Here is a 25745-nt window from a genome sequence, read left to right on the forward strand (position 1 = left end):
GTTTCATGTATAGGGAGTGCCTGGAAGTTTTTTTCTGTCAGCATTTATTCACCCCCACGTCATTTCATACCTGTATGACTTTATTTCTTCTGAAGAACACAAAAGAAGATATTTTGAAGAATGTTGGTACCCGAACAGCGCCGGCACCCATTCACTTCTATTGTACAAGTACAAATTCTTCAAAATATCTTCTTTTGTGTTCTCTGGAAGAATCAAAGTCATACAGGTTGGAAATCACAAGGGGGGAGTACATGATGCCAGTATTTTCATTCTTGGTTGAACTATCACTTTAATACTGTTGTATAAAAGCAATATCACACGATTGTCAATTTCATATAGATGGTGTAAACTGGTGGAGGACATCACAAAGTCAGAATTGAATCTGGAATGCATGAAGAATGGACAAATAGATTTGAGCCATAGACCCAAAAGAAGCGGCTAGCAGCAGGAAATCTCAAACACAAGAGGGAAAGCTCCTGAAGGCAGACAGATAGGGTGGCTGTTTTTGCATGCGGGGTAAGAAGCTATGTGAGTGTGCCAGAAGCATGTGGACGCATGTGCCTGCTTTGTTCTTTTCTTCACAGCACCAACACCAGGACAAAACAACATTTAGATTTTTGGTGCAAGGGCAAGGGAATGCAATTCAGACCATATGTTTGTTTGGATAAATAAGACCACATGGCTGTACATTTTTGATATCACTGAATACAGGCAATGATGCTAATTCTAGTTACAGGTGTTTTCTATGAGCATTTGCAGTCTTACATAGCAATCTGTTATAAACCTGTGGCTTGTTTACACTGCACCACTGTGATATTGAGGCGAGCACTGCATTACCATACATTTATGCATCTGGCAGACACTTCTATTCAAAGTCACTTCCATTTCATTTAGGAGCTATAGGCTTTCTCTGGCATTCAAACCCATACATTTGATGTTCTACCTGCGGAAGGGGCATTGCGTGGTCAATAAAAGGAGGAAAGTGTGAGGATACAGAATAGATGTGAGGGAGGCATACAGATAGACAAGCAGTCAAACATCAATGGCAAGCGTATTTGTCCTTCGTTTTCCTATCATGCATTGCTTTCATCGGCATGTTAGACAGAATGTGCCGTGTCTACAGATCTGGTCTATTGACCTCTATGTCTTAAAATGAGTTACTGATGTTTTACAGTACGGTTATGTTATAGAACGGCCCCTTTTGGGCTTGTAGCACTTGCAGTTACACATGCTGTTAATTTCGACCGGAACATTCATGGAAGACTGATTAGTTCATGACATCCAGACTATCACCATTCCACTGAACGTACTGACTGAGCATAATTACATGCGTGTTAATATCAAATGGTCAAACTTTCACAGAGGTAGGAACATTAACATTTGCTAATTTAAACAGAATTTAAAGGAATACTGTTTTTTAAGTACCATAAGAATTTCTCAAGAATAAAGAAAATATCAGATTTACTCCTTTGCATAAATAAACTATAATATTACAAGCTGACGTTCCAAAACATTGTGAGTTGTTAGCTAGACAATAAAAGATTTGAATCGATCCTATCCACATTCTTTTGTGGACTACTGATCTAAACAACAGTTCAGCATACTGTAGTTTAAAGTGGAGTATTTAACTCATTCTTTGTGTGTGCAATGTTACTTTGTGTTAAAAGCACTCCACCATTGGCTTGCACCAAACCTTAAAAACTGAATAGACTTGATTGTTAGGAGTGCTTGGAAAGCAGCTGTCAATATGCGCACTAAACAGCAAGGCAGCTCACTAAGTTTTGGAACCGAGCTGAGATTTCATAATAGTATAAAAGACTGTTCATTTGTGATAATATCAGTAGCTTATTGTTTATATAAGTGTAAAACATCCAGGAATGCTTTACTCACTATTTTCTCCCGTGACTTGGAGTTAAATTTGACTGTCTTTAACCTGGCTCTTTCCTTCTTCTCCACCCTTGAAAGAAAACATGTTATAATGGCTTTAATTGAACTTTCAACCGACTTTATTTTATTTCATTAACTCGTGGTCATACAATATGTGATCAAAGTTGAGATGTATGACAGTTCAACGCAAACACTGGTACCTGTCCTTTTTTTATAGTGTTTTTGTTTTATTTCCCCACCTTCTCTTGCTGGGGATGACGCCCATCTCCTCCACCTCTCCCTGAGGCGTGACCTGCCGTGCCTGCCACCACTCATCGTCCGAAGCATTCACAACGTGCAAGATGTCGCCAAACTTAAAGTTCAAGCCTTGGCTGGGCAGCCCTGAATCCTTTGTTTTATCATAATCAAACAGTGCCCTGCAATAAACACAGTGACCACAGTCAGTGAAGACAGAATTAACTGGGTTCAGAATTAACAGAAAAAGCTTTTTTTTTTTAACTTAATATGTAAACTTATTGAACTGTAAATGTAAGTCCAAATCTGCTTATGGAATTGGCACATTTGTGTTCATTGTATAGTGTCGTGCAGTGTCAGTCTGGTACCTAACGTATAATGATCTCTTCTGACTGGTCCTCAGTGATCCTGAGCCCGAACTGATGCTACTGTTCATCATCTGCTCTCGGAGGTCATGGATCTTGGCCTCAAATCGGCTGTACTCTATAAAAAACAGAAACATCAATGCCCAGAGTTCTGCTGCTGGTCATTATCACAAAACAAACCCAGACAGCTATCTAATCTTTGTTTATGTTAAGATAATGACCAACTAAACAAACTTATCTTGCTAATTATAGGGCTACTTTTAAAATGAATAAATAAATAAACATAAACCCTTGTTTTAATTTAAATTGAAAGACATCACTCACTCAGGTAAATGTAAACCATGACTCTATATAGGAAATATTTTGGAAATATATTGGCCGTGTGGGTATTGGTTGTTTTACAAAAGAGTGACCTCAGAATAATGTTACTGACCAATCAGAATCAAGCATTCTAGAGAGCAATGTAATAAGCATTCATGACCACTTCATTGCACGTCATTTTCCCTAGATTAGCTACTATGAAAACGTCTGCTTTTGAAGTAAAAAATATATATTAAACGTGATTGTGTCAAAGCAATGTAGCTCTTTTTTTAAAGGAAATGCATAAAGAAGTATGTTTAACGGCATATTAATGTCTGTAGTACAGGTTATATAATCAAATTTCGACGCAATATTAAAACACAAAAGAACAAACAATACGAGATTTATTTATTAACTCTGGTCCGAGGTAATGAGTCAAATGAACCAATAAATGGCTATAAAACTGAAGCTTTTTACTTCTCACCATAACACAACAAACTTCTGCTGATCGCGATTGATTTCTTATTTATTTTTAATGAGCTCTTAAAATGATTGATGGTGACATCGTAAGGGCGACTTACCTTCTGGTCTGTACTGGGCCACAATAGTAACAGTTTGTCCGGCGTTCTTTAGGGTTGCTGCTGCCTGTTCGTGAGTGGCACCGCGGAGGTCTATTCCATTCACCTGTGCACCAAGAAAGCAAGCAATGACAGTGGTGTATATCACATGAATGGTGAGCTAAGAACATCTGCTGAGGGGAAAAACAGCACTCTGATTTCAAGCACGATTTTCTCGGGCGGTTCTGGATACTCTGGATACTCACAGACACCAGACGGTCTCCCTTCCTGAGCTCTCCACACAAGTCTGCAGGTCCTCCAGCGAGGATGAAGGAGATAAAGATTCCCTCTCCATCCTCACCACCCACAATGTTAAAACCGAGTCCTGTGGTGCCCCGATGCAGTACAACCTTCCTGGACTCCCTGCATCACAGAAAAATGCCAATCCACATTGTGCGTTAAGGTATGGTGCATACACCGGAAGGTAATAATGTATTTTAGTTTTTTATTCAAGAGTACAGGATTAGTGTATTTATCTGGCCTCTTGGAGGCACTGCTGTTCTAGTTCAACTCAGCTCTGTTCTACATCTTAAAACTGAAAATACAAGCACTAGGTCAAATGCCATTTTTATCACATCAGCTTCCTTGTCTAGGGCCATAACACATGACTCAAATACAATGGCATCTGGAATGGCACACATTCTCCTTTGAGGCTACTTTGAGGATGTTTGATTGTTGAGCTCAATTTTAAATCCTCCTTCGCACCTACACAGTCAGATTAATAGAAGCGTTTGTTCTGATGGATTACGACAATCTTGTTTATTCATTTTCTGGCAGGCTGGCTAAGAGGCTTGATGATGCATCCTCGTTTTCATGAAAATTAACCGACACATGACGTGAACGGGCTAAATTTGGAGCTTATAAAATTGCTAAATCGGCGATGACGTGTCTGGCCAGAATTCTCTATTTTGTCAAACGGTCTGGTGTAGAGTTGCTTTGCATCAGATGTGATTTTTGATATGCCGTTTTTAAACTCTCTCATCCCCTAACTGAGGTAAACAAGTAAGGTTCATCAATCTATCTGGACCGTTTCTTTCATTTTGTTTCAGCAATTACGACCAGATGATCATAAAATGATGTTGATTTGCACATTTCTAGTTCACAGCAGGAGCGTGCTGCTTTGTGTGAGGGACACTGCCGTTATCTCACATTGACAGCATTCAGTCACCTGCAGCAGTGAGAAACTACAAAGACCTTGAACCACAGGGGAGAGATAAAGCAGGACAGATATCCTGAATAATGACAAACACCGATCTGCTTCCACCTTGGGTAAGAAACTGTACATTTAACATCACTTATCTCAGCAGCCTTATGCCGACAGGGAGTCAAGGATGAAAATGGAGCAGTGATGAGGAAGCAAGGTAAAACATTCTGGTTGCCAATAAATATCAAAACAATTACGCAAAACAGGCGAACCGTACCTGGTGACATCATCATCCCCCACCGTGGTCTTTGTGGTCGGAGAATAGCATCCTGAATGCATCGGGGGCATCGGCTGGCTCAGATAGCTTGTGGGGTTGATATGGTTTTCCATGTGCTGGGAATAGGCTGGAACAGAAAACAGGTACCAACATGAACACAATTCAAAGAACAAGCATTACTTGCTTGTTTTTAGAGCTTTTTTCAAATCCCAGATTAAATTGAATCCACTATACTAACTTGCACAACTACATGCTCTACATGTGACATAGGTTTTAAAGCACTTTGACAGTAAATGATATCTTGATTTGAGCTTTTAGCACCCGGGCCTACACAGAGGCTCTGTTTACATGGACATCCATGTGGGAGAAAAAAACCTGGGGGGTCATGATGAAACTGAGCTTTAACTTTTCTAATGCGACCTGTCTCTTTGTCTCTCTAAGCAGACCGTCAGCTTGGTTCATCATGACAAAAAGCTGTCAGGGATCACTGCGCCTGCTGGTTTAAGCAAGCGTCGTTTTGCTTGCATAATGATGAAATAGACATTATACTAGCAAAGTGGTTCAAATCTCCTCATGTTATAGAGTGAATGCTTCAAGAATAGAAACCTATCAGATAAAGTCATCTCTTCCGAATGTCCACTGTATGAAGGACTACTCTGACCCAATAAGATAAAACACTGAAACAGACCAGATATGTCCTCTCAGAGCATAAGTATCAAATACCACAATATAGCATCTACTTATAACATTATGATGTAAAAAAAAAAAAGTTATATTTTTTTTACCTTTTATTGTTATATTAAGTCTATCCTGATCTTATTTTTCTGTTCCAGCCACTGATCACTATGAGCTCCACGATGATTGTGAGATACATATTTAGCTCAAGGTGTCCCAGAGCAGTAAATTCCTATCTACCAACAGTACTGCACAGTGTCTTATGACGTGAAGCTAAGCTGCAGAAACCTCGCTTCACCCTTAAGATAAAAATGGCCAACAGATGGTGAAATGCATGCTTTATGGCTCTCCACAGCAACAAAAATATAATCTACTGATACTCAGACTCCTCAATACCCCTCGATACAAACAGACACTAAGTGTGAGAATTTCCTCTGTTATATTTAACAGGCATTATTTTCATTCTGAACTGGACTGCTGGTCGATGAGCTCACTTAAAATAATTATTTCTCATTCATTAACTCGGACACCGATTGGTTCTCTTCGGACACTGTGGCATCGTTCCACATGCTGCCTTCTCCCCTGCATTAGGATATTGCTGCTTGGATTAGCAATAATGGCTTGACCATATGATCCCAGCCATGATTTCATTTCCGATATGTCAAGGGTACAACAAAGTCCCAAAATTACAAAATGTTATAAAATGTTTATTACCAGGAACAGGTATAAGCAGGACACCCTTTTAATTGATGAATGGATAGAAATTGTTATATAAGTATATAATATGGAAGAATTAACTAATATTTGGAGATTTAATAAGGATTTATTCCTAAAATAGAGAATGTAGTATTCAATCCATTTCTCCCAATGTAAACAATGAATGAACTACATGTGTGAATATGCTTATATATTTAATATAACTAGAAATGTAAAAACATACTCTACTTGTTGTTGTCGCTTCTGTTTCTTTTTGATGTTGTAAAGAAAGTGTAGTGTGTCTAAAGGGAGTTTTGCAGGGTATATCTGTGGATGCAGAGAAATCAAGAGCCTCTTATGATGAAACGGTGCTGTGGTGTCACAGTGCCTCTGGGGTCAAGGAGTCATTGGAGTGCTAAGCAGTGGAGAGTGCTCGATTATGTAAATGCCCAGAGAGCACCAATGGGCCGGATAGGTCGGCTTTCAAAAGTGGCTCTCAAAACAAGCTTACCAGGAATTTTAAAACAAGAGAGACAAGCACGTCCTCGTCTTCAAATGTCTACAGGTACAGGGTGCTAGAGGTCAAATGTTGAGGGGCAAAGAAGCTAAAGGCTCTTTCACATGGCTTGCATCAGGCAATGTATTTGAAGCACCAACGCTGCTTTGACATTGTTTGTTGGTCTATGAACGAATTCGTCTGACATATCTAGCTGTTGCCTGCGTTTCACTCTTGCTAGCAGGTAAATGTGGTTTAAAACTATGGACCAATCAGATGGGTCTATTCGATGCTTGCTGTGCAACTTATTTGTGCTATTTTTAACACCAACGATGTGTCTGAATAAAGAGATTGTATTTGCATTAATAACAATCATGTACTGACACGCCGTGCGAAAACGTAATCATTGGCTGCGCTTCAAAAGGTCAACAGCTAATGGGGTTAAAGTTGAAACTCTGGGTTATGAGCTGCACTCATAAAGTTATGGATAAAGTTTGACGTTTAGAGCTCAATGCATTGGAAAACCCTGGCATGACTGATAGGCCTTGAGGAAACTTTCATTTGTGTTCGCCCTGACTATTCCATCAAAAGAGACAAATCACTAGGACACACAAAACTGATGTTTTCCAAAAATAAACTTGCACAGAGCTCAGCCGGGTCACAGCCTGTAGCATTACTCAGACTCATTTTCCCAGGAAGACGCACAGTGGAGCATTCGTGCAGTTGTACCTGACCTACCCTATCCTTAGATAGACACGCTGTATGCTTTGATGGTTGCGGGGGCTGCATGCTCAGACGAGAGTAATCGATAGTAGTTTAGTCCCCCCACTGCGGACTATAAGTGCTCCCGCTGGCAGGCCAACGAACAGAACACAGATCAATACGTTCACTGCCGGGCCTCACACCACAGCGCTCAGTACAAAAAGTTTTTGTTTATCCTGTTCATCACTCAAGGATGAACACTGTGGTTACTGTTCATTTTATCCCTAACAATACAGGCAGGGATTCATGTTTTGGAACTCATGCATGGTGGAACTCACAGTTGGTGATGTCAGGTGGGGCGAAACTGTCATTCATGAAGACACTGTTGGGTTTAGCCACTTTTAAGTAGACTACGTCTGGGGTATTTTTCAAGGCAGTCACGGCATGCTCATGGGTAACATCTTCCAGGCAGGAGCTATTTACCTAAGACACATCAACACACACATAATTTAATACACAGTATGTTACCATGCATGACATTATCAAGAATGAGAACAAATTCTCCTTACAGCAAGAAGTTTGTCGCCTATTTGTAGTCTTCCATCTTTGTGTGCGGCTCCACCTTCGATAATTTTTGTCACGTAAATGCTATTGTCCCCGGGGATGTGCTGATTTCCAACACCACCTGCTATACTGAAACCAAGACCTGAAATACACCAGGAAAAAAACAACAAAACCAGAAGGTTTAAATAATGATGATAAAAATGTTATCAATTAAATATCGACTTTAACAAAATTTACCATGCTGAACATTATCAAACAACAAATTGAAAACACTGTCTTTAAAGTCAGTGAGAGACAAATTATTGCATAAATTATAAGAGAAAACCGTCTAAAGCCAAGGGAGGGGACTGTTTCCATGGCAACAGCAGCTTAAAGTCTTTACAGTTGTTGTGTAGAACACTGCAGAATGTTATGGTTGGTCCAAAAATAGCCGATCGTGCCTCTGTTTGCCTGTGACTCCTGAAATATGTGTACGGTTATCTTTAAAAGGCATGTGAGCTGAACATTTGTATGCTCTTTACTCAGCAGCACTCCTGAATTACAGCTGAGGATTAAAGGCTCAGATAAAAAATAAAAGAACACCTAGAAAACTGCACATTTCATCTGATGACACCAAAACTATTATTTTTGAGGAGCCACACAACTTCATTTATTCTTTTAATCCTTAAGATTTAATAGCAATATAACCACAGCAGGTATGAAAAAACACACATTCTGAACAACAGTTAGTTTGGAATTTGATGACAAAGATTCAATGAAACGTGATAAGTGTTGTTTATTGATTTAGCTTTGTTATAGCCATTTATTACAAGGCTCGTAGTGCTTTCTGATTGGCCTGTCACGAAATTTGCAGGTTCGTTATTCCCGGATAAAACTAATAACACACGATAACCCGGATTGCGCTATTGTGTCACGAATGAGCTCCACTATACACAACATGCGCTTTAACGTTCAAATTCGATTTAACGTTATTTTCACTTTTATACTTGCCTTATGCGGCGGTGGAAGTTAAAGAATGTGCCAGGTGATGTATGCTAATGGGGGGATGGAGATGAGAGCGTCCATTAAAACTGTCTTCAAGTATGATGAATCTACGGGTCATGCACCTTCCGATCCGTGGGGCGAGCACGATCCGTGCGAATCACAGATCAATCGTGGTCCGTTTAACCATTATGTAAGATGTGTTGAATTTGTATTATCTGAGCTTTCCGACTTTCGTTCACGTGAATGAGGGCAATCGTCTCAATTGACGGCTCAGTAAGCATTTAAGTTGCACCAAAATCTGCGTTTTGAATCGGTCCAGTTACATACCGGATATATAGGTACCGGTGGTTTCGGTACCCAACCCTCGACCTAAATGCTTCTAGTTCAAGTTAAGGTGCAGTGTACAATTTGGTATACAATATTCCAATCAGAAGCGTTGCTGTTCATTGACAGTAATGAGTGAGCTGGTATAAATGTTACCTTTGGGTCCTTTGATGAGCTTGATCTCCATGACCTTCTCTGACGCAGACTTTCTCCTCCTGACGTACAGTTTGACCAGTGACCCTGCCTCCTTCAATGCCTCCACTGCTTTACTGTGGGTCACGTCCCTGACGTCCACCTCGTTCACTCGTAGAATCACGTCGTTCACCCTGTGTGAAACACACCAAAGGGATTTACAGACACTCAAACAAGTTTACATATATTTTGAACCCACCTAATACAGTTGAAACTGCACAGACACGCAATAAAATGCCAACAAAATTTGTAGGGCATAAAAACGATCAAGAACCAAAACACACCATCTTCAGTGATTTGACGGTCATTGAAATGAGTAAGAGAAAGGGAATGAGCCGGGATTTAAGTGGACAGTAAACATGTTTTTTGTATGACGCGTGATTAGAGGGACAGGGTTGAACAAGTAAGAGGGATTGATGATAAATTGTCCGCAGACTGAAAAAATAAGTTAACAAGCCTATCAAAGCAAATTTATATTATACAAATTATACATCACACTTTAGTATAAAGTATTCAAAAGCCTGTATGACAAGCATTCATTAACTCTCTCTCACACACCTAATTCAATGTGGAAATACAGCAAGGAGCCAGTGGCAGGGCTGACTCTTTGCTCTCTCTCGCTTTCATCCTGTCAGTGTGATGCTGTCAGCAGGGTTGCTTTAATGAGCACTGAGATACTAGAGGGCTCTATGGCTTAGTAACACCACTCTAACAGAACAAATCCATCCTCCATACACAATACAATGCATGAGGAAATCTATTACAATGCATGCTCAATGCATTACAACCTCAATCAACAGCCAATACATATCAAGTTGATTTAAATTGACAATTAAACACGCGTTTATTGAAGTGCTTCTTCATGTACTACCTACATCAGGCTGTTCCCGAAATGATTGGAACCCTTCATAAAATGTATGAACGCCCCTTCATTACATACTGTACAAATATGAAACCAAGTGGCAACTGTTTCAAATGTGACAAAATCACATCAAGCTAAACCATTCCATAAAAATTGTTTGTTAAAGGATCAAAATAATGTGGCCATCCAAACGTGACATTTAGATTTGCTTGTTATTGATAGAGTTGCTCTTCCCCAACAGCTTTCTCTCTTCTGGGATGGCATATGTTGGAACAATTTTGTGGGCATTTGATCCCATTGAGACACATGAGCATCAGTGAGGTCATGAACTATTAGCGTCTGGCTCTCAGCCAGCGTTCCAATTCATCCCAGAGGTGTTCAGTGTGGTTCAGGTCTGGGGGTTGTCTCCTTTTTAAGAATTCAATAAAATGTTTCTTTCTTTATGAATATCGTTTTGTGTACATGAGCGATCATGTGGGAACAGAAAAGTCTATCAAATGTTATTGTTTGCAATAGCAATAAGATTGTTATTAAGCTCCTTTACAAAGGGGTGTCCACATACATTTTTGTCATTGGTCTCAGTGAAATATGAACAAGACGTGCAATTCCAAATTCCATAAAAAAAATACTTCATATATAATACAAGAACAGCAACAGGAAACATTTGAGTTTGAGTCTTACCGCAATTTCCCATCTTGAGCTGCAGCGCCTCCCGGGATGACTTTAGTGATGAATATACTAGGGTCTTCGCCGATGTGAGGGTTATCTGTGCCACCGGCAATACTGAAGCCCAGCCCGGAATTTCCCTATATATGGAAAAGGAAAGCTATACTCAGAGGCTGGGATTTCAAAATATCAACATCCAATTTGTTGTTGATGAGAATATAGGTACTAAAATATGCTGATAATTGGTTAATCTGTCATGTTTCTTATATTAATCAATTAGAATGATAATGAAATACATTTTATTATGGAAAAACCATAACACTCTCCATCTTGACCAGTATTATTGATATAGCCTACTAATATATAGGCATGTTGTGAAGCATCAGCATTTTTAAAAAGAGCAGAGATCACACATCATAGTCTTAATACAGACTCATTTTGTTTCTACCTTTACCGTACCACTCAAAACTTGTTTGCAGATCAATACTCCAGACTCAACAAAACTCAATAGTGTATTATTATCTGGATTTTCAGGCAACACACATTTACTACTTTCAGTCATCGAGCAAGACAAATAACATTAAGAAATTAATATGCGCAGACTACGTGCGCTCAGCTGTGCATTTAGCCGACAAGGCAAAAAGAAGCAGGCTTCAAATTGAGCTGATGACAGCTTGTGGAGAAGCATTGTTTATTTATGCAGAGTTAATAAATGTGCAGTACAAAGCAGCGCTGAACTGGGTCACAAAAAAGCAGATGAGAATGGGGGGGGCGTGAGCCTTAGGCAGAGTCAGGGATTAAGTCTTGACTGTGGAAGGCAAGATGGTGCTCTTTTTTGCTCCCTGGTTACTCTGCAAGGAGCGTTTTTTCGTTCTATCTAGACAGCTAATGGTTCTGACATGATGCATTTTAATCATGTTTGAGTTAGTACATGGAGACATTTCTCAATTGAGTATTTTTAGCATGTGCTGTGTAGACGCATGTACTTTAGGATGGCTGTGGGAGATGTACAGAGTAATCGGAGTCTGTGTTCAACACAAACTGTTTAGAAAGGATTAAAACGCTAGTTTCAGCCTGTAGATTCCACTGTCCATGCATGAGACAAGCGCTGTTTGTTTGTGACCTGATCTGTACAACAGCAAAGACACCAACAGAGAACAAAAGCAATACCACTCACCCGTTCCAGGGTAATCTCCTCATACTCAAAGTCAGCTTCTGTACCATTAACCTGTGAACAAAAAAATATATCAGGCACAATAAGTGTATTTTAATAGAGTGTGACGTGTGCAAACCAGAAGAAGGGTAAATGCTTGTTCAGTCAATGCTCTAGCTCAGTTCACTACACAGAAAAGTTGCGGAGACTAGAAGAAGTTGGGCATGTAGTGCTCCCTTTATGCTGATTTTTTTTACATATATCAGACCTTGATAATAAATAAATCGCATAAATAAATGTTTTGTAATGTTTGTTTTCCCTATTTTTCAAATCAGATTTGCATATACAAATCATATGCTGCTTTTGGTAAATAAAATGAATGCCTTTGAGAAGACAAGCTGAATGAATGAATGAATAAATAGCTATGACAGCAGTGCCGCAGGAAAACGTTTTTCCATACTTCTGGTCTCTTGTCGCCATTTTGTGAAATAGGCGAATAGTCCAATTTGCCGTCGCCTATACTATACTATAACGGGATCAAATCATGGATAAGCGTGATATTCTGTGTGTTGGATACTCAACATGTTCATTCATAAAAATAATTTATCAATACAAACGGACCCATCTGCGGTAGATTTAACCCTTTTCAATCACAAACACTGAATTGCTTTCCCTTCTTTTTAATCTTTTTCAAAGAAGCACATTGTATGTTAGGTGGCTACTAAAAAAGCTTACAATTTCAGATCAGCTTGTAAAACTAACCAGACTTGGTTACTTTGAAAGCCAACACTGTCCATTCCGCCATGATGTGGCACGTGATTCATGCAAACACATTTCATCAAGACGGACTGTATCTTTGGCAGTAAGTGAAGGACGACAATAAATGAATCTCCTTTATAAAATAACATTATAATGAAAATCACAAGCCTGTGCAATTTTGTGAACACGATCAGGGTGTTCACACTACGCTGTGTGCCGTGCCTACAGACTGATTCACACAAACTGCATATTCAGTTAAGCAAATAGAACGCTTCTAGGGTTCAACACTGCATGGCTCACACTTCTGCTGTTAACACTGTAACCTGTGAAGATGGGTGCTCAAATGAAACGCAGTATGTGTGAAACTCAGAGAACAGTGACCTATAGCTCTAACGTTATGCATTAAATATTGCCACGAAACAATTAAGAGACCATTCAAAATGTATATTTAATCATTATTTCTAGTATTGTGGTCATTCCAGTCCAGTGTCTGTTGCATTTCAACAAAATCAAACCTCAGGAGTGACAAAGTCATCCAACATCAATGTGAAAGACTGACAAAATGACAAGACACATGAAAACAATTATAAAAATCCATGTTATCACATACATTTTTTCTTAACTTTCCCTAAATACATGTACAAATGTTACTGTTGTTTTGCTTAAGGTGAACATGTTTTCAAAAGCTCTTTATGAGACCAGTTTTTTTATTGCACTTATGGTTTTTGTTGTACTTATGTTGTTCCAATTGCTTCCATTGTTCCATTGTTTGGATAAAAGCGTCTGCTAAATGACTAAATGTAAATGTTTCTCCAGGTTTTATTTTCTGCAAATAAATGCAAACAGTAAAAATATTTTAATTTGAAATTGGTTTAAAAATATATTGTTAGTAGTTCACAGAATGTATATATATTTAGCTTCGTTGTATATATATATATATATATATATATATATAACTTTCAAGCTCATAAACACCTGGTAAGTAAAAAGTACATTAAGAAAAGCTAAACATGGGCATTTCAAAGGTCGTGAAACATTTTCCAATCAACGGCCCACTATGGCTCATATAAGGAATCATAAAAATCTGATGTGCTACTTGAACAAAGAGGTGAATGTTTAGAGACAGTATGCACACTACTAGATTGCAGAGAACATCCAAAATATTGTACTGTTATTCTTCTATTCTTTTATTGCTTTTATTTATACTTTGTCCTTATCTTGTTCCAATTGCTTCTATTGTTTACCTCATTTCATAAATGACTAAATGAATATCCCTATATACTTTAGTTCTAGAATAAAATAAAGAGACACATACCTGTGTACATCTGAAGCTACAAACTTAAAAATACAAAAATGAAGTCTATCCAATGATGGTGCATTAAATGCCGTCGAATTTTCTAGAACCTGTACTCATTAGCACTGTAGCTGTCCGGTTTGCAACAGGTCTCAGCACCATGGACAGTGCCACATTTCGAAGGCCCATCTGAACATTGAGTTAATTTGCACGGATATAGCACATTATTCAACATTCATTTGATGGGGATTCATTGGTGCTTAGTGATTTTCTATATCGTAGCTCATCAATCTTCAAACCTTCACCACCGTAATTGAATAAATTCAGTGACAGACATGCATCTGATTTCATTCTACAACATCACCACCAAACATTATTCCCTCCCTACTTGCCTTCACAACATAATTTCCACATGGAGTCAATTACCCTCCCCAATCACAGAATATCAAGCGGCAGTGAGTCCCTCGAGGCTCCGGATGCTCCTCACAATGAGCGCCGCTGCTGAGGCAGCAGGAGCTCAAGTGAAGGTTGTTTGTGAGGTGCTAGAAAAACAGATGTCGTGCCCCAGAGTGCCAGTACTTCTGACCTTATTACTCCACGGGCAGACTCAAGGGAAATGAAGCGGAAAACAAATGCAGTAGATGTCATTTCAGCACAGTGCTGAATGAAAGCCACACTTGACTAATGGACCTCAGTAATGATATTCAAAATGTTATGCTAACGTTAAACCCTGAGACACTCCGGGTCAGCGACTTGATAATGGAGAACCTAGCACAAGCAAATACTGCGGGTGATTTTAGTTTTCACTATCCACGTAATTTTTTTTATGAAAGTCAAGTTGCTAGTCAACATGTTTACACTAAAATTAGGTGAGAATGCTGCCTGCCTTATGTTGATTTAAGTCCCACCGCAAACCTTTTTCCAATTTTCCAACAACAGACATAACTTATTAACTGTGTTACTTGCAGCTCTTAGAGTTCCATGAATCTGAAAATTGGTTTGAAAAGCATGTGTAAATGAAAAGAAAAAATTACACTTACGTATGGGGCTGAATCCAAACTCTCTGTATTAACTACGACAGGGGGCGGATTTGCCTGCAAGAGAAAACATTCCAGTTAAAGCATTACATTTTCAGTTCCATTCAAATTGCACCAAGAGCCGAATATTTTTAGTAGATGCAGTTAGTGCTGGAAGAAAAGCCTGTTAAGCTGTTAAAGTGTTAAGCTTGCAGCGTTCTACGCAGCAATGGTACATTCACTTACTCTCCACATGATGCTACATATACCAGCACTGGCGCTCGCACCAGATTAATACAGCGCAGCCAGCATACGTACGTACATGCCGTTTTAGACTGCAGAACATGCAATGCTGAAGCATGAATGCTATTACGTGCCCAAAGCAGCCTAAAATTAAATCCACTGTCAAGGTTCTTCTCTTGCTTGCTCAATTCGGTCTGTCTGTCTTTCTTTGGGGATTTCCACCTCCTCCGGGTGGTCGACACGCAGATGCTATTAGTCAAGGAAAGCCGTCATACTTTACCCGGCTCTGGGGCTGATAATCCTTCAGCCCCATCAGCGAGCAGTGGAATGGCAGGGATCAAAAAATGACCAACAGAAAGAGAGCAAAAAAGAGGGGAGGGGAAGAGTGAATATAGAGAAAGACAAAAAAAAAGACCTGTGACGTTGATGGAGAGATGACAGCGGGCTCCGCGGGGACAGTGGAGATTGGGATCACAGGGATTATGAGAGTGGAGGGTGGGACAGCATCTGTCTGCTGAACAATAGCATGGAAGGGGAGAGGTCAGGTCACATATACACACAACAACACAACAGCACAGACTTGAAAAGAACCCCCAGAGAAGATGGGTGCAGGCGGGTATCTGTATGAATGAAAGCTTGAGGGGTCACAGTAGGGAGTTGAAAGATGCTCCGTTCATTTATTGAAGAATTACAGATGAGTGGAAAATAGAAATGAGCATGAAAATGAAATGATGTAATGTAAATGTAAGGGAAGCTGCTAATGTTATTTGACTGTTTGGGGGGGAAACGTCTTTCCTGTTTTACGGTTAATCATAAAAGCCTTTCTCACAGTACAGTAGATGCAGATGGTATGAAGCTGGAAGCGCAAATAGTAAAAAGTATGTTTCTGTCCTTTGAGTGTCTAACAATTCCTGCAGCTTGTTTACTGAGCTGTGAGATGAGAAGATAAGCTTTCTCAACAAACTCATGGGCTTTCACATACTGTAGCACTATGACAGGGCCGTTGTCCACGTCAAACTCTGACATACAGTGCAGTCTGGGAGGGGGGTCTTGGAAGAGGTTGGCACCCAAAACCACCCCTCACTGAGACCACCTCAGCCACTGATGTACAACATGCACTGAATTCACAATTAAAGCCTTGAGGTAAATCATGAGTGGAAATGTATATTTATATATGGACGAAATTGATCTAAAATATACGGACGTTGTCACACAAAGCCTAGAACAGATAAATGAATCCTGGAAAGAAAAAATGAATTTTTTTGAGGTTTGTTATTGCTTGGTACGATAAAGAAGGGTCCTGTTGTGCCTTCAAGTGAATACATTTGATCAGACATACAGCTCATTCTGCCCGCATACACCATCTAAATATCTTTCATACATTTTAAGCCATGCAAATAAACTATGTGTATATTTATTTTGGACACGGCACACTGTAATATTTAATGTGAAATCAGAGACATCACTATGAAAATATGAATATCATGCGGAGACAAATAGCAAGGCTTATAATAATAACCGATACACATGCAAGGTTTGCTGAAAAACCTTCATTAAGCGTGACCCTAACTGCAGGCAAAAACAATACTCTAGGCACTTTGTCGTAGTACCTCATACACACAGAGTCTAAAATTAGAGCTTGTCAATAGCATCGACTGGAGTCCCACTTTACCCGTCTACTATAGACCTTTAATTGTGGGATTAATTGCTTTAAATGAATTTAACATGGAAAAACAATACATCAGCAGATGTGCTTGATAAACAAGCTGACAATACATGATGTTTGAGAAAAGATTCCATGCATATATAATATTCAAAACACATGTTTATGATACGAGAAGATAAAACACTGGACAATTTGCAAAGGAATTTAGCATAAAAAAAGAGCGAATAAAATTATGGATAGCAACTTCCATGTCAAGTGGAGCAGATAAAATTCAGACCCCAATGAATAAAACCAACCGCTGTAAAACCATAACATCAGCACCACCACTAAAAAGATATTTAGTAAAAAATAATAAAGCCAAAGGAGGGACAACATTTTTATGATACCACAGACAGCGGAAAAGTAGTGGACCCAATAACCAGTGAAGACAATGCCCAAACACGGCTCCTCAGTATTTTAACATACCTTTTCAAATGAAACCGAGGCCCAGAGATTGTCAACCCTGCCCGAAAACCTCTCCCCCAACCCACTAGATTTAGCCGTGCTCTTGGTAGGACTTTTCTTCACGCTGTCACGCAAATTAAGGAACTTGGTCCTGGTCTTTGCAATGTTTGAGGGTAGGGTGCAGGAGCTGTAGTTGGCCGGGTGGATGTAGCCTTCCGGGGTTACCATCTTCTGGAAATGCGATTGTTTGAGGATTGAGGCGGGCAGCACGTCCTGCTTGATGTTGACTCGTGGATGCGAGGAGTTCCTCTTCTCTTGAACGGACCTCACACAGCTTTCCGCTCTCCGGCCGGCGTACTCGTGGCCGGAGTAGAAGGTCGTCATGTTCAGCACGTTGACGAAAAGCGATGCAGCAGTGTCAAGAACGAGGTCGCAGTGTTTTGGTACTGCACCTTGGCTGTGTGCAGGGAAATTTAGCCCAGGCAGTCATGTGCACATCGACCCTCTTGCTCTCTGCATCTCTAGTACACCCTTCCTCTCATCTCTTCGCATTCTCGTGCCAATTAGAGAGCTCCAATGGGCACAGCCATCAGGCGTGGAGGGGCTTTTTCCTGGCATGAATAATCAATGCTGAGCTCCGATTCACATACAAAGCCAGCACTTAGAAACCACGCCAACACAGAGACAGTGTCTGTATCCTAGCATGAGTGAGATCAATATAGTGAACAGCTTGTCACCTATATATCCATAGATGGCTCTTACACAACGAGATGTATCATGAAAGAGAAGGGTTTCCCATACATTAAACAACACAGTGGGGTGATTTTATCTATGGTTTCACAGTCAGGTTGAATAAAATAACATCTTAAACCTTAATATTGTACGTTATTATACATAAGTAAATATATCTTGATGAGCAAAACATGCAGAGGTTTAACAGGCTTGTTTTAATTGGGCCACTGACTGGAAGGAAACATTGGAAACAGCATAGAAACTAATGCATATTACATATGACCACTTTGTGACAGATGGTATGTCATAGTGTATGAATGCAAGGATCTGTCCTTTGGGAATATTACCAATAGATAAATTATACAAAATGGCCTAGAAGAGCAGTGTTGACATGACAACCCGGATGATTGGATTGGAGGCTGATTTTATAAGTGGATTTAAATTGATAAGCCTGAGTCTGCTGGACTGTTAATGAGCACTGCTTCAACATTCACATCTGCTCTGATGAATTTCCACACAATCAGCAGGTTAAACCCTTGTTTATGTTACACTGCCAATCCGTAAAATCAGATTTCTGCATGAAGAGGTGAACATAACCTATTTGCTTGTAATTCTTTAAACAATAAAGAGGATAATATCACCACAATCTTAGGTCCCTTTAATATGAGTGAAAATATAAACCCATATGAGGAACTGCACATGTCACAATGCATTGCAAGTATAAAGAATTGTCACTCAAAACTGCAACTCCAATGCCACCTACTGGACATACACTATACACGGCACTCAATTTTGTTTTGGTGGCCTTGACCAATTACAAAAGACCAACAATAGTAAATAGACAACACACATTTGCATCAAAGAATTCCTTTAAAATTTTAGAACGGACTGTAATATTAACTACATAAAGAACATATATACTAGGTTCTAAAACATTCTAATTAGATTCCAGTTACTGTACCTTTTCTTACTATTTTACAGAAAATGTTAAATTGTGATAAAAATTTACTAAAACCAATGGTAAATTTGCTAACGGTAGCAATTTTCTATTACAATACGACCTGGACATGTTCTTGGCAGACATCGTACATAGTTCACACTCACACAAAAACACACATAATGTACATTCTGAAAAATATGTAAACATGTTAAAAACATAATTATTAAAGATTGATCAACATGATAACGTGAAAACTGTACCTGAAAAACATTTGAGTATTTAAAAGTAAAAAGTTCTCCTTCTCAGAACTGGGGTGGTGAATTCCCCATTGCTTAGAGACGGTTGTTATTTTTTTTGTTCTTTCAGTTTAAGATACTTGTTTTATGAGACTGCATTAAGAATTAATTATACCTGTAACTCTCAAGCCAGCCAATTTCTTATACACGTTAACATACGTATTTCTGCAGTATTTTCCCATTGTTCAAAATCTTAATTTGTTACGGTTTGCATCTTATTTCAGCCGCATGTTAAAATGGATTAAAATGAAACATTGTTTTCTAATCTCCAACAAAACCTCGGTTTACCTTACATCTACAAAATAACTGACAGTACAGAGCGGCCTTGTGGCACTTAATATAAAATTTGATAGAGTAAACTCATCACTCAGACTTAAAATCTCCTCATTCCTGGCACCTTTTACATGAGCTGCAAAACTTACCGTACTTGCTCTTAACACAATACAGTCGCTGAAGGTATTGAGGTGAGTAAGGGTAGTGAGCACCCGACGCCAGCGGGACGGGGTCTGTTTTGCAGCTTCCTCAGAAGAGCTACGTATGGACCACTGCCTAAACCTGGGTCCAGCTGAGCTACCATGGGCCGAACCGGTACTGCTGCCACGACTTCTCCTGGAATACGAGGTATTTCCACCGAAGATGTAGTTCATTGCTGCAGATGAACTGTTGATACACGCAGTCACCTCTCAGGAGCGTGTCGATAATAAACACAGGAAAAAAATTCGGGCAGGAGTCTGAGAGTGTTTCCAAACAACTTCCTCAATTATGAGTGTAGCTTCCTGTGCTGGGCATATCAGGAGTTTTCATCTGAACAAAGCCTTGAATGTGCCGTGTACTCATGACAATCCTTCGTTCAATCCAAAACTTGATCTTCGAAACGTTAACAACCATCCAGCGTGGTATCGGAGCAGATGCACAGCTGAATACATTCCAGGCAAAGAAGAAAGTGAATATTCTAAGCAAAGCTGGCTGCGGTTTCATCAGTCATGAGTAGATGGCGAAGCAGAAGACTCAAAGATGGTGATCACTGGCTGGACAAATTACGAGCTGGTACTACTTTGTTTTACTGAAGCCATCTGTGCAATTCTCTGCCTCCAAGATGCTAAATTTGAAGACCATCGGATGAATAAAAGCTGCCTGTCCAAATGTCACTCTGCCCAATAAACATAGCTTTCAAGCATTAAAACACTTGCTTTTACAGTAAAAAACTGGATGCACATAAAAAGATTGGAGGAATTAGTTGTCAGTAATGACTTGAGACCACCAAGACATCAACTACAAAACCCATAAAGAGAGGTTGTGCGTAAAAATACAGAGTATTCCACATGGCCAGATCTGTTGGTGTGCGTGTAGCACCGGATCTTTACCAGCACCCTCTCCAAAGAAACCACCTTCATTCAACAGCTCCATAGATGTGCCACAGGTGCTGGATGAGTTGGCTGATTTTGTCACCAGGCTCTGCCTCCACTCCCTTGGGAGCTTAAAGCCATGGCAACTGCTCGCAGATCTAAAAGAGCCAGCAGGATTTCCCGTGCAAGCTCCGGTCCCCTGTCTCGCACCAGAAGCCACAGTAAACACGCTCTTCAGCATCATCTGTTGACATATTCATTAGCGCACTAGAGCCTACAGCATGGACTGGATGGTACGAAAAACACGGTCATTTAAGTGTCAACACCATGCTGGCTCAGACCTGTGATAGTGTCTCGGACCCTCGCATAATCAGATAAAGAGCCTGAAGAACACTGAAGGATCGGCTTGTCTGGGTTTTACATTAACTATTGACTTAGAGGGAAAGATGGCATCCAAAACACCACTAAAGCTCATCTTCCCTGTGAGACTATTCCAGTTGATATGGCAGGACATCAATAATACATTGCAAATGACCACTGAACACACTGTGGGCATGTCTAAAGAGATCGACAATTTAGAGTCACCTCGCAGAACCGAGCCATCCTGTCATCTTGCTAATTGACAATTAGACCATTGTGAAATCAAAGGAAGGTTACATTTTAGAACAGTCAACTCTATCTGTAAAGAGTAAAAAGAGTGATATAACAAAAGGCATGTGTTCTGGTGCAACTGAAACATCAAGCATTAGTCATGCCGACTTTTTGCTCATGGAATGGAAAGCGTGGGATATCAGCTTTCAAATCTTCCATAGGCCACACAAAGGCAGACAAATTAGGCCAGCCATTGACGAGGTCAGACTGCAGGGCAGCTTCTCAATAGATGTTGAAAGCAAAGTCATGATCCACGGATGTCAGCTATTCCTGTGAATGCCTATTCTCCTGATAAATAATGACCTCGGTCAATACTGTGACCCATGAATCATTAATCCATCAATACATTGAGCGGATCAAAGCGCAAATTTGATTTGTCTCACAGGTTTCCAACTCCAATACATGAGTGGTATGGTTCAAATAAGTCATGGTGACTATGATTTTTAGATTTTAGTTTAGTGGTAAAAGTACATGTATCCAAAATATGAGGAAAACAAATTGTTTCCATGTTGTGCCTGAATTTTCTATCTGGCCTATACATCTGCATTTTTACACAGATGTACTTACCTGTTTCTTTACGGATTTAAGAACTGAATTCAGAATTTTCGGGATAATGTAAACATGACGGAATAGTCAAAGAAAAAATGTTATTCTTATTAATATACAGTACTTATTGGTACAGAATTTATTAAATTATATCAATAAATAAATATATCAACTTTGCCAAAATCCATCAAGCCATATGCTGAATCTACGGGTGCATATTCAATGTGGACATCTATCTTAACACTTAAAGGCATAGTTCACCAAAAAACTTAAAATTCTGTCATCATTTATTCACCCTCATGTTGTTCCAAACCTGTATAGTTTTCATTGTTCTGCTAAACACAAAGAAAGATATTTGGGAGTAACTAAACAGATCTCATCCCCCATTTACTACCATAGGGGCGATTCACCTAAAACCGCATGGAAAACGCAAGTCTCTGTCGTTGCTAAGCAATCATAGGCCACACTAGACGTTGAGACGAGGAGGTATAAACAATGTATATATGGATTATATCCACACTAAAAATACCTTGCAAAAAGCTACTAGATTTATTAATGCTGTGATTATCTCTCCATCTTCACAGAGCCTGTCTATATTGGTTGGTTGGTTGGTTGGTTCATGTAAAATGACTCTGAAAAGTCTGAAAATCTAGATGTGCGCAGAAAAGAAGCAAAACGTGAATCACCCCCATAGTAGGGAAAATAAACATTATTGGAGTCAATGGGGATGAGATCTTTTACTGACATCATTCCAAATATATTCCTTTGCATTCAGCAGAACAAAGAAATGTATACAGGTTTGGAACAATCTGGAGTAAATGATAACAGTATCTAATTTTGGGTGGAATATTCTATTAAAGCTTTATTTTTTTACTGATTTACATTTTTCTATATTGAATAATACTATATAATGTAATGTAAAAACATTTTTTTAATATAACCTTGATATCTTTAATGTTTTCTAAGGCCACGTCAAAATGTAGAACTCAAGTGAAATTTTTGGTAGAAATCAAACTTTGATGTTCATCATCTCAAAATCAGTTTCTTATTTAATCAGACTTACAGTAAGCCTGAATTTCACACACTGGGTCACATTTATGCAATTCACCTTTAATTCTCTTAAATGATCTTCATTGGTTTTATATTGGAATAACCTTACTTTTATTTATTAATGCAAAGCGAAATCTTTATCGGTGTATAAACTTAAGGACCTTCTACAGTACATCAGAAAAAAATAATGATGCACGGCATTACATATACATACATAAAAGTAAACCCAGCAACATCACTGCTATCATAGGTAATCACAACATATGACATGCCTTTGATGATAAATTACATGCATCATTTAGCAACTAGGGACCATCAAAATAAATCAAACTAAGCATCCCAGCGTGTTCAACAACCACGATTGCATCAGTGGCAAAGCACTGCTGCTATTCACATCTGTACCATGCACTTTGTACAGCGTGCAAATTAAGGCGTGTGTGAGGCGCTGCGAGCACTGCTGCATGACAGAGGCACGCAGGTTGCCAGGCAGCAGAGAAAAGAAATATGTGCTTTCACATTTTCTCATCGGAAAACAATGACATCACATTCAAGCAGGTGAATACTGCAATGTAACCCAGATGAACACTTGTTTATAACAAAGCACTTTACTGAGGCCTTACCAGACAGCTTGTCAATCAGTGCCCCTACAACGTACCACCAAAAAAAATGACGCACCTCCGATTTGATAAGGTACACCTTAGCTAACAGCCTTATAAATATTAAATCAGAGAAGACCTTGTACTACACAATCTGACGCAACTACTACACCACACAGTCATGCACTAGCATATAATAAACAAATTAACAACACATATTAACTAACTTATGTCGACGTGGAAAGCAAAGTGTAAGCGTATATCATTTCAGTTTTAGTGAAAGCCACTTTTACGCTCAGCGCAATGATTGACACGCAGCCGTCTGGGTGTTTTCCTGTTGCAGAGTTCCACACCTACCAACAAGTGCAGACGCCGCCTCTTGGTTCTCCTGAGGGTTCCCATGATCCGCCGACCCATCTTTTTAGCATACCACACCGAATTGAGCATTGTGGGCTGAGGCTGGCGCGCGTGGGGTTCACGCTCTGATGAAATAGCGTTCGTTTCCCGACTCTGACCTGCCCCCCTCCACCTCTTCTCACGCAGGCATCTCAAAGACAGTCTCTGCACATTTCATTGGTGTCGGCGATGAAAACATACAGGTATATGGGCGTAGAGAGAGAGAGACAGGGCGAAACACAGAGACAGAAGCTGCCTGACACATGCAAACTGCAGCAGAATTAAAGTGCTTGACAATCTCTGCAGCCCCTAGCACGCTCCTCGGTTCAGCTTCTTCGTCGCTCTCTCTTTCTCTCTCTCTCACTGCCGAGGCTGATGCAGCTCGTGGCACGCAGATCCGATCGCGGCTGTGCAGTGCTGAGGTGTGAGCTCAGAGCAGAGCAGCACAGACAACTGCAGGTCCCTGCGATCGCCTCTTCAAGTTCAAAATGACTCAGCAAGAAACTCAGAGAGTGAGACTGGACGCTTGGCTCGGCTGGCACTGACTCTGCCCCTCTCTGATTGCTTAAATAAAATAAGTCCAGAGACAAGAGATGAGCGAGCGCACCGACACGACGCCTTTCGCCCTCTCTGAAAAACGGCTGCAGTGTGCCTGTGCCACCTTGTGAATGTCTCGTCCTCTCTTTTGGCAGTGCTGACCTTCCCCTTCTTCTTCACACTCCTTTAGAAATGAACCAGGGCAGAATCGTCTCCTGCGCTTGTGGAATTTCCTATCTGATGGAGTAGATTCCAGAGACGGTGCTCTGGCACTTACACCTTTTCGCATGTGACGCGCTCTTCTGATGTTTTCTTTAATGTGTGATCAAGCCATTCAAGTTCGGCTCGTGGGGAGATATATCAGGACTGACGTCACTGACGGGAAACGGGAGGCAGCACAAGACTCGTGATTTGTATGAGAACAGTGATTGAAGGACAAAGCCTCAAATCATTACCGACACTGCCTTTTTTTATAAATGTGTAGCAAGAAATTACATTACATTTATTCATTTATCAGACGCTTTTAACCAAAGCGACTTACAAGTAGGAGAAAAGTGCCGTTAGTTTACAAGGCCATGCTATTAGAGGATTAAAGCTGAAGTAAGCAAGAGAGAGAATGAACAACAAAAATTGTTTTTAGACAAGACAGACTGTTATTGTTCCATTTGTAGGCCTTGATATGAATTTTCACCTCTATAACATAGTTATACCTTCTGCCAAATTAAAAAATGAAAATGCCATTGATCATAATTACCTCCAGCATCAGATTTTGCATCAGATTTTAACTATAATGTATAGCTTTCACAGATAATAATAATAATTCATAAAAATGTTATATAGCGCTTTTCTAAGTACTCAAGTGCTCTTTACATCGAAAGGGGTGATCTCCTCAACCACCACCAATGTGCAGCATCCACCTGGACTGATGATGCGACGGCAGCCATATTGCGCCAAAACCCCCACCACACACCAGCTTATTGGTGGAGAGGAGACCGAGTTACGAAGTCAATTTATGCATATGGGGAATATTAGGAGACCATGATGTATACAGGCGAATTTGGCCAGGATGCCGGGGGTTCAAAGGACATCCTAGGA

The 25745-nt window shown here is 39.9% G+C and overlaps 1 protein-coding gene across 13 annotated transcripts in view; it reads right to left on the reverse strand.

Annotated features, from left to right (window-relative positions):
- dlg1b (discs large MAGUK scaffold protein 1b) overlaps positions 1 to 25745 on the reverse strand; it is an 82445-nt gene that overhangs the window by 7243 nt on the left and 49457 nt on the right. For 6 of the 13 annotated variants that reach the window (XM_079453160.1, XM_079453169.1, XM_079453167.1 and 3 more), the window contains 13 exons: positions 15866 to 15964; positions 15232 to 15285; positions 12163 to 12213; positions 11001 to 11125; positions 9422 to 9591; positions 7963 to 8099; positions 7732 to 7876; positions 4825 to 4951; positions 3610 to 3766; positions 3368 to 3470; positions 2490 to 2604; positions 2127 to 2303; positions 1891 to 1957 (listed from right to left, as the gene is read on the reverse strand). In XM_079453160.1, the coding sequence (XP_079309286.1) occupies positions 1891 to 1957; positions 2127 to 2303; positions 2490 to 2604; positions 3368 to 3470; positions 3610 to 3766; positions 4825 to 4951; positions 7732 to 7876; positions 7963 to 8099; positions 9422 to 9591; positions 11001 to 11125; positions 12163 to 12213; positions 15232 to 15285; positions 15866 to 15964 (1527 nt within the window). The remainder of the gene's footprint in view (positions 1 to 1890; positions 1958 to 2126; positions 2304 to 2489; positions 2605 to 3367; positions 3471 to 3609; positions 3767 to 4824; positions 4952 to 7731; positions 7877 to 7962; positions 8100 to 9421; positions 9592 to 11000; positions 11126 to 12162; positions 12214 to 15231; positions 15286 to 15865; positions 15965 to 25745) is intronic. The other 7 variants (XM_079453162.1, XM_079453161.1, XM_079453159.1 and 4 more) reach the window with 2 other exon arrangements.

This window comes from Barbatula barbatula, assembly GCF_947034865.1.
Source record: "Barbatula barbatula genome assembly, chromosome: 3".
NCBI lineage: Eukaryota > Metazoa > Chordata > Actinopteri > Cypriniformes > Nemacheilidae > Barbatula > Barbatula barbatula.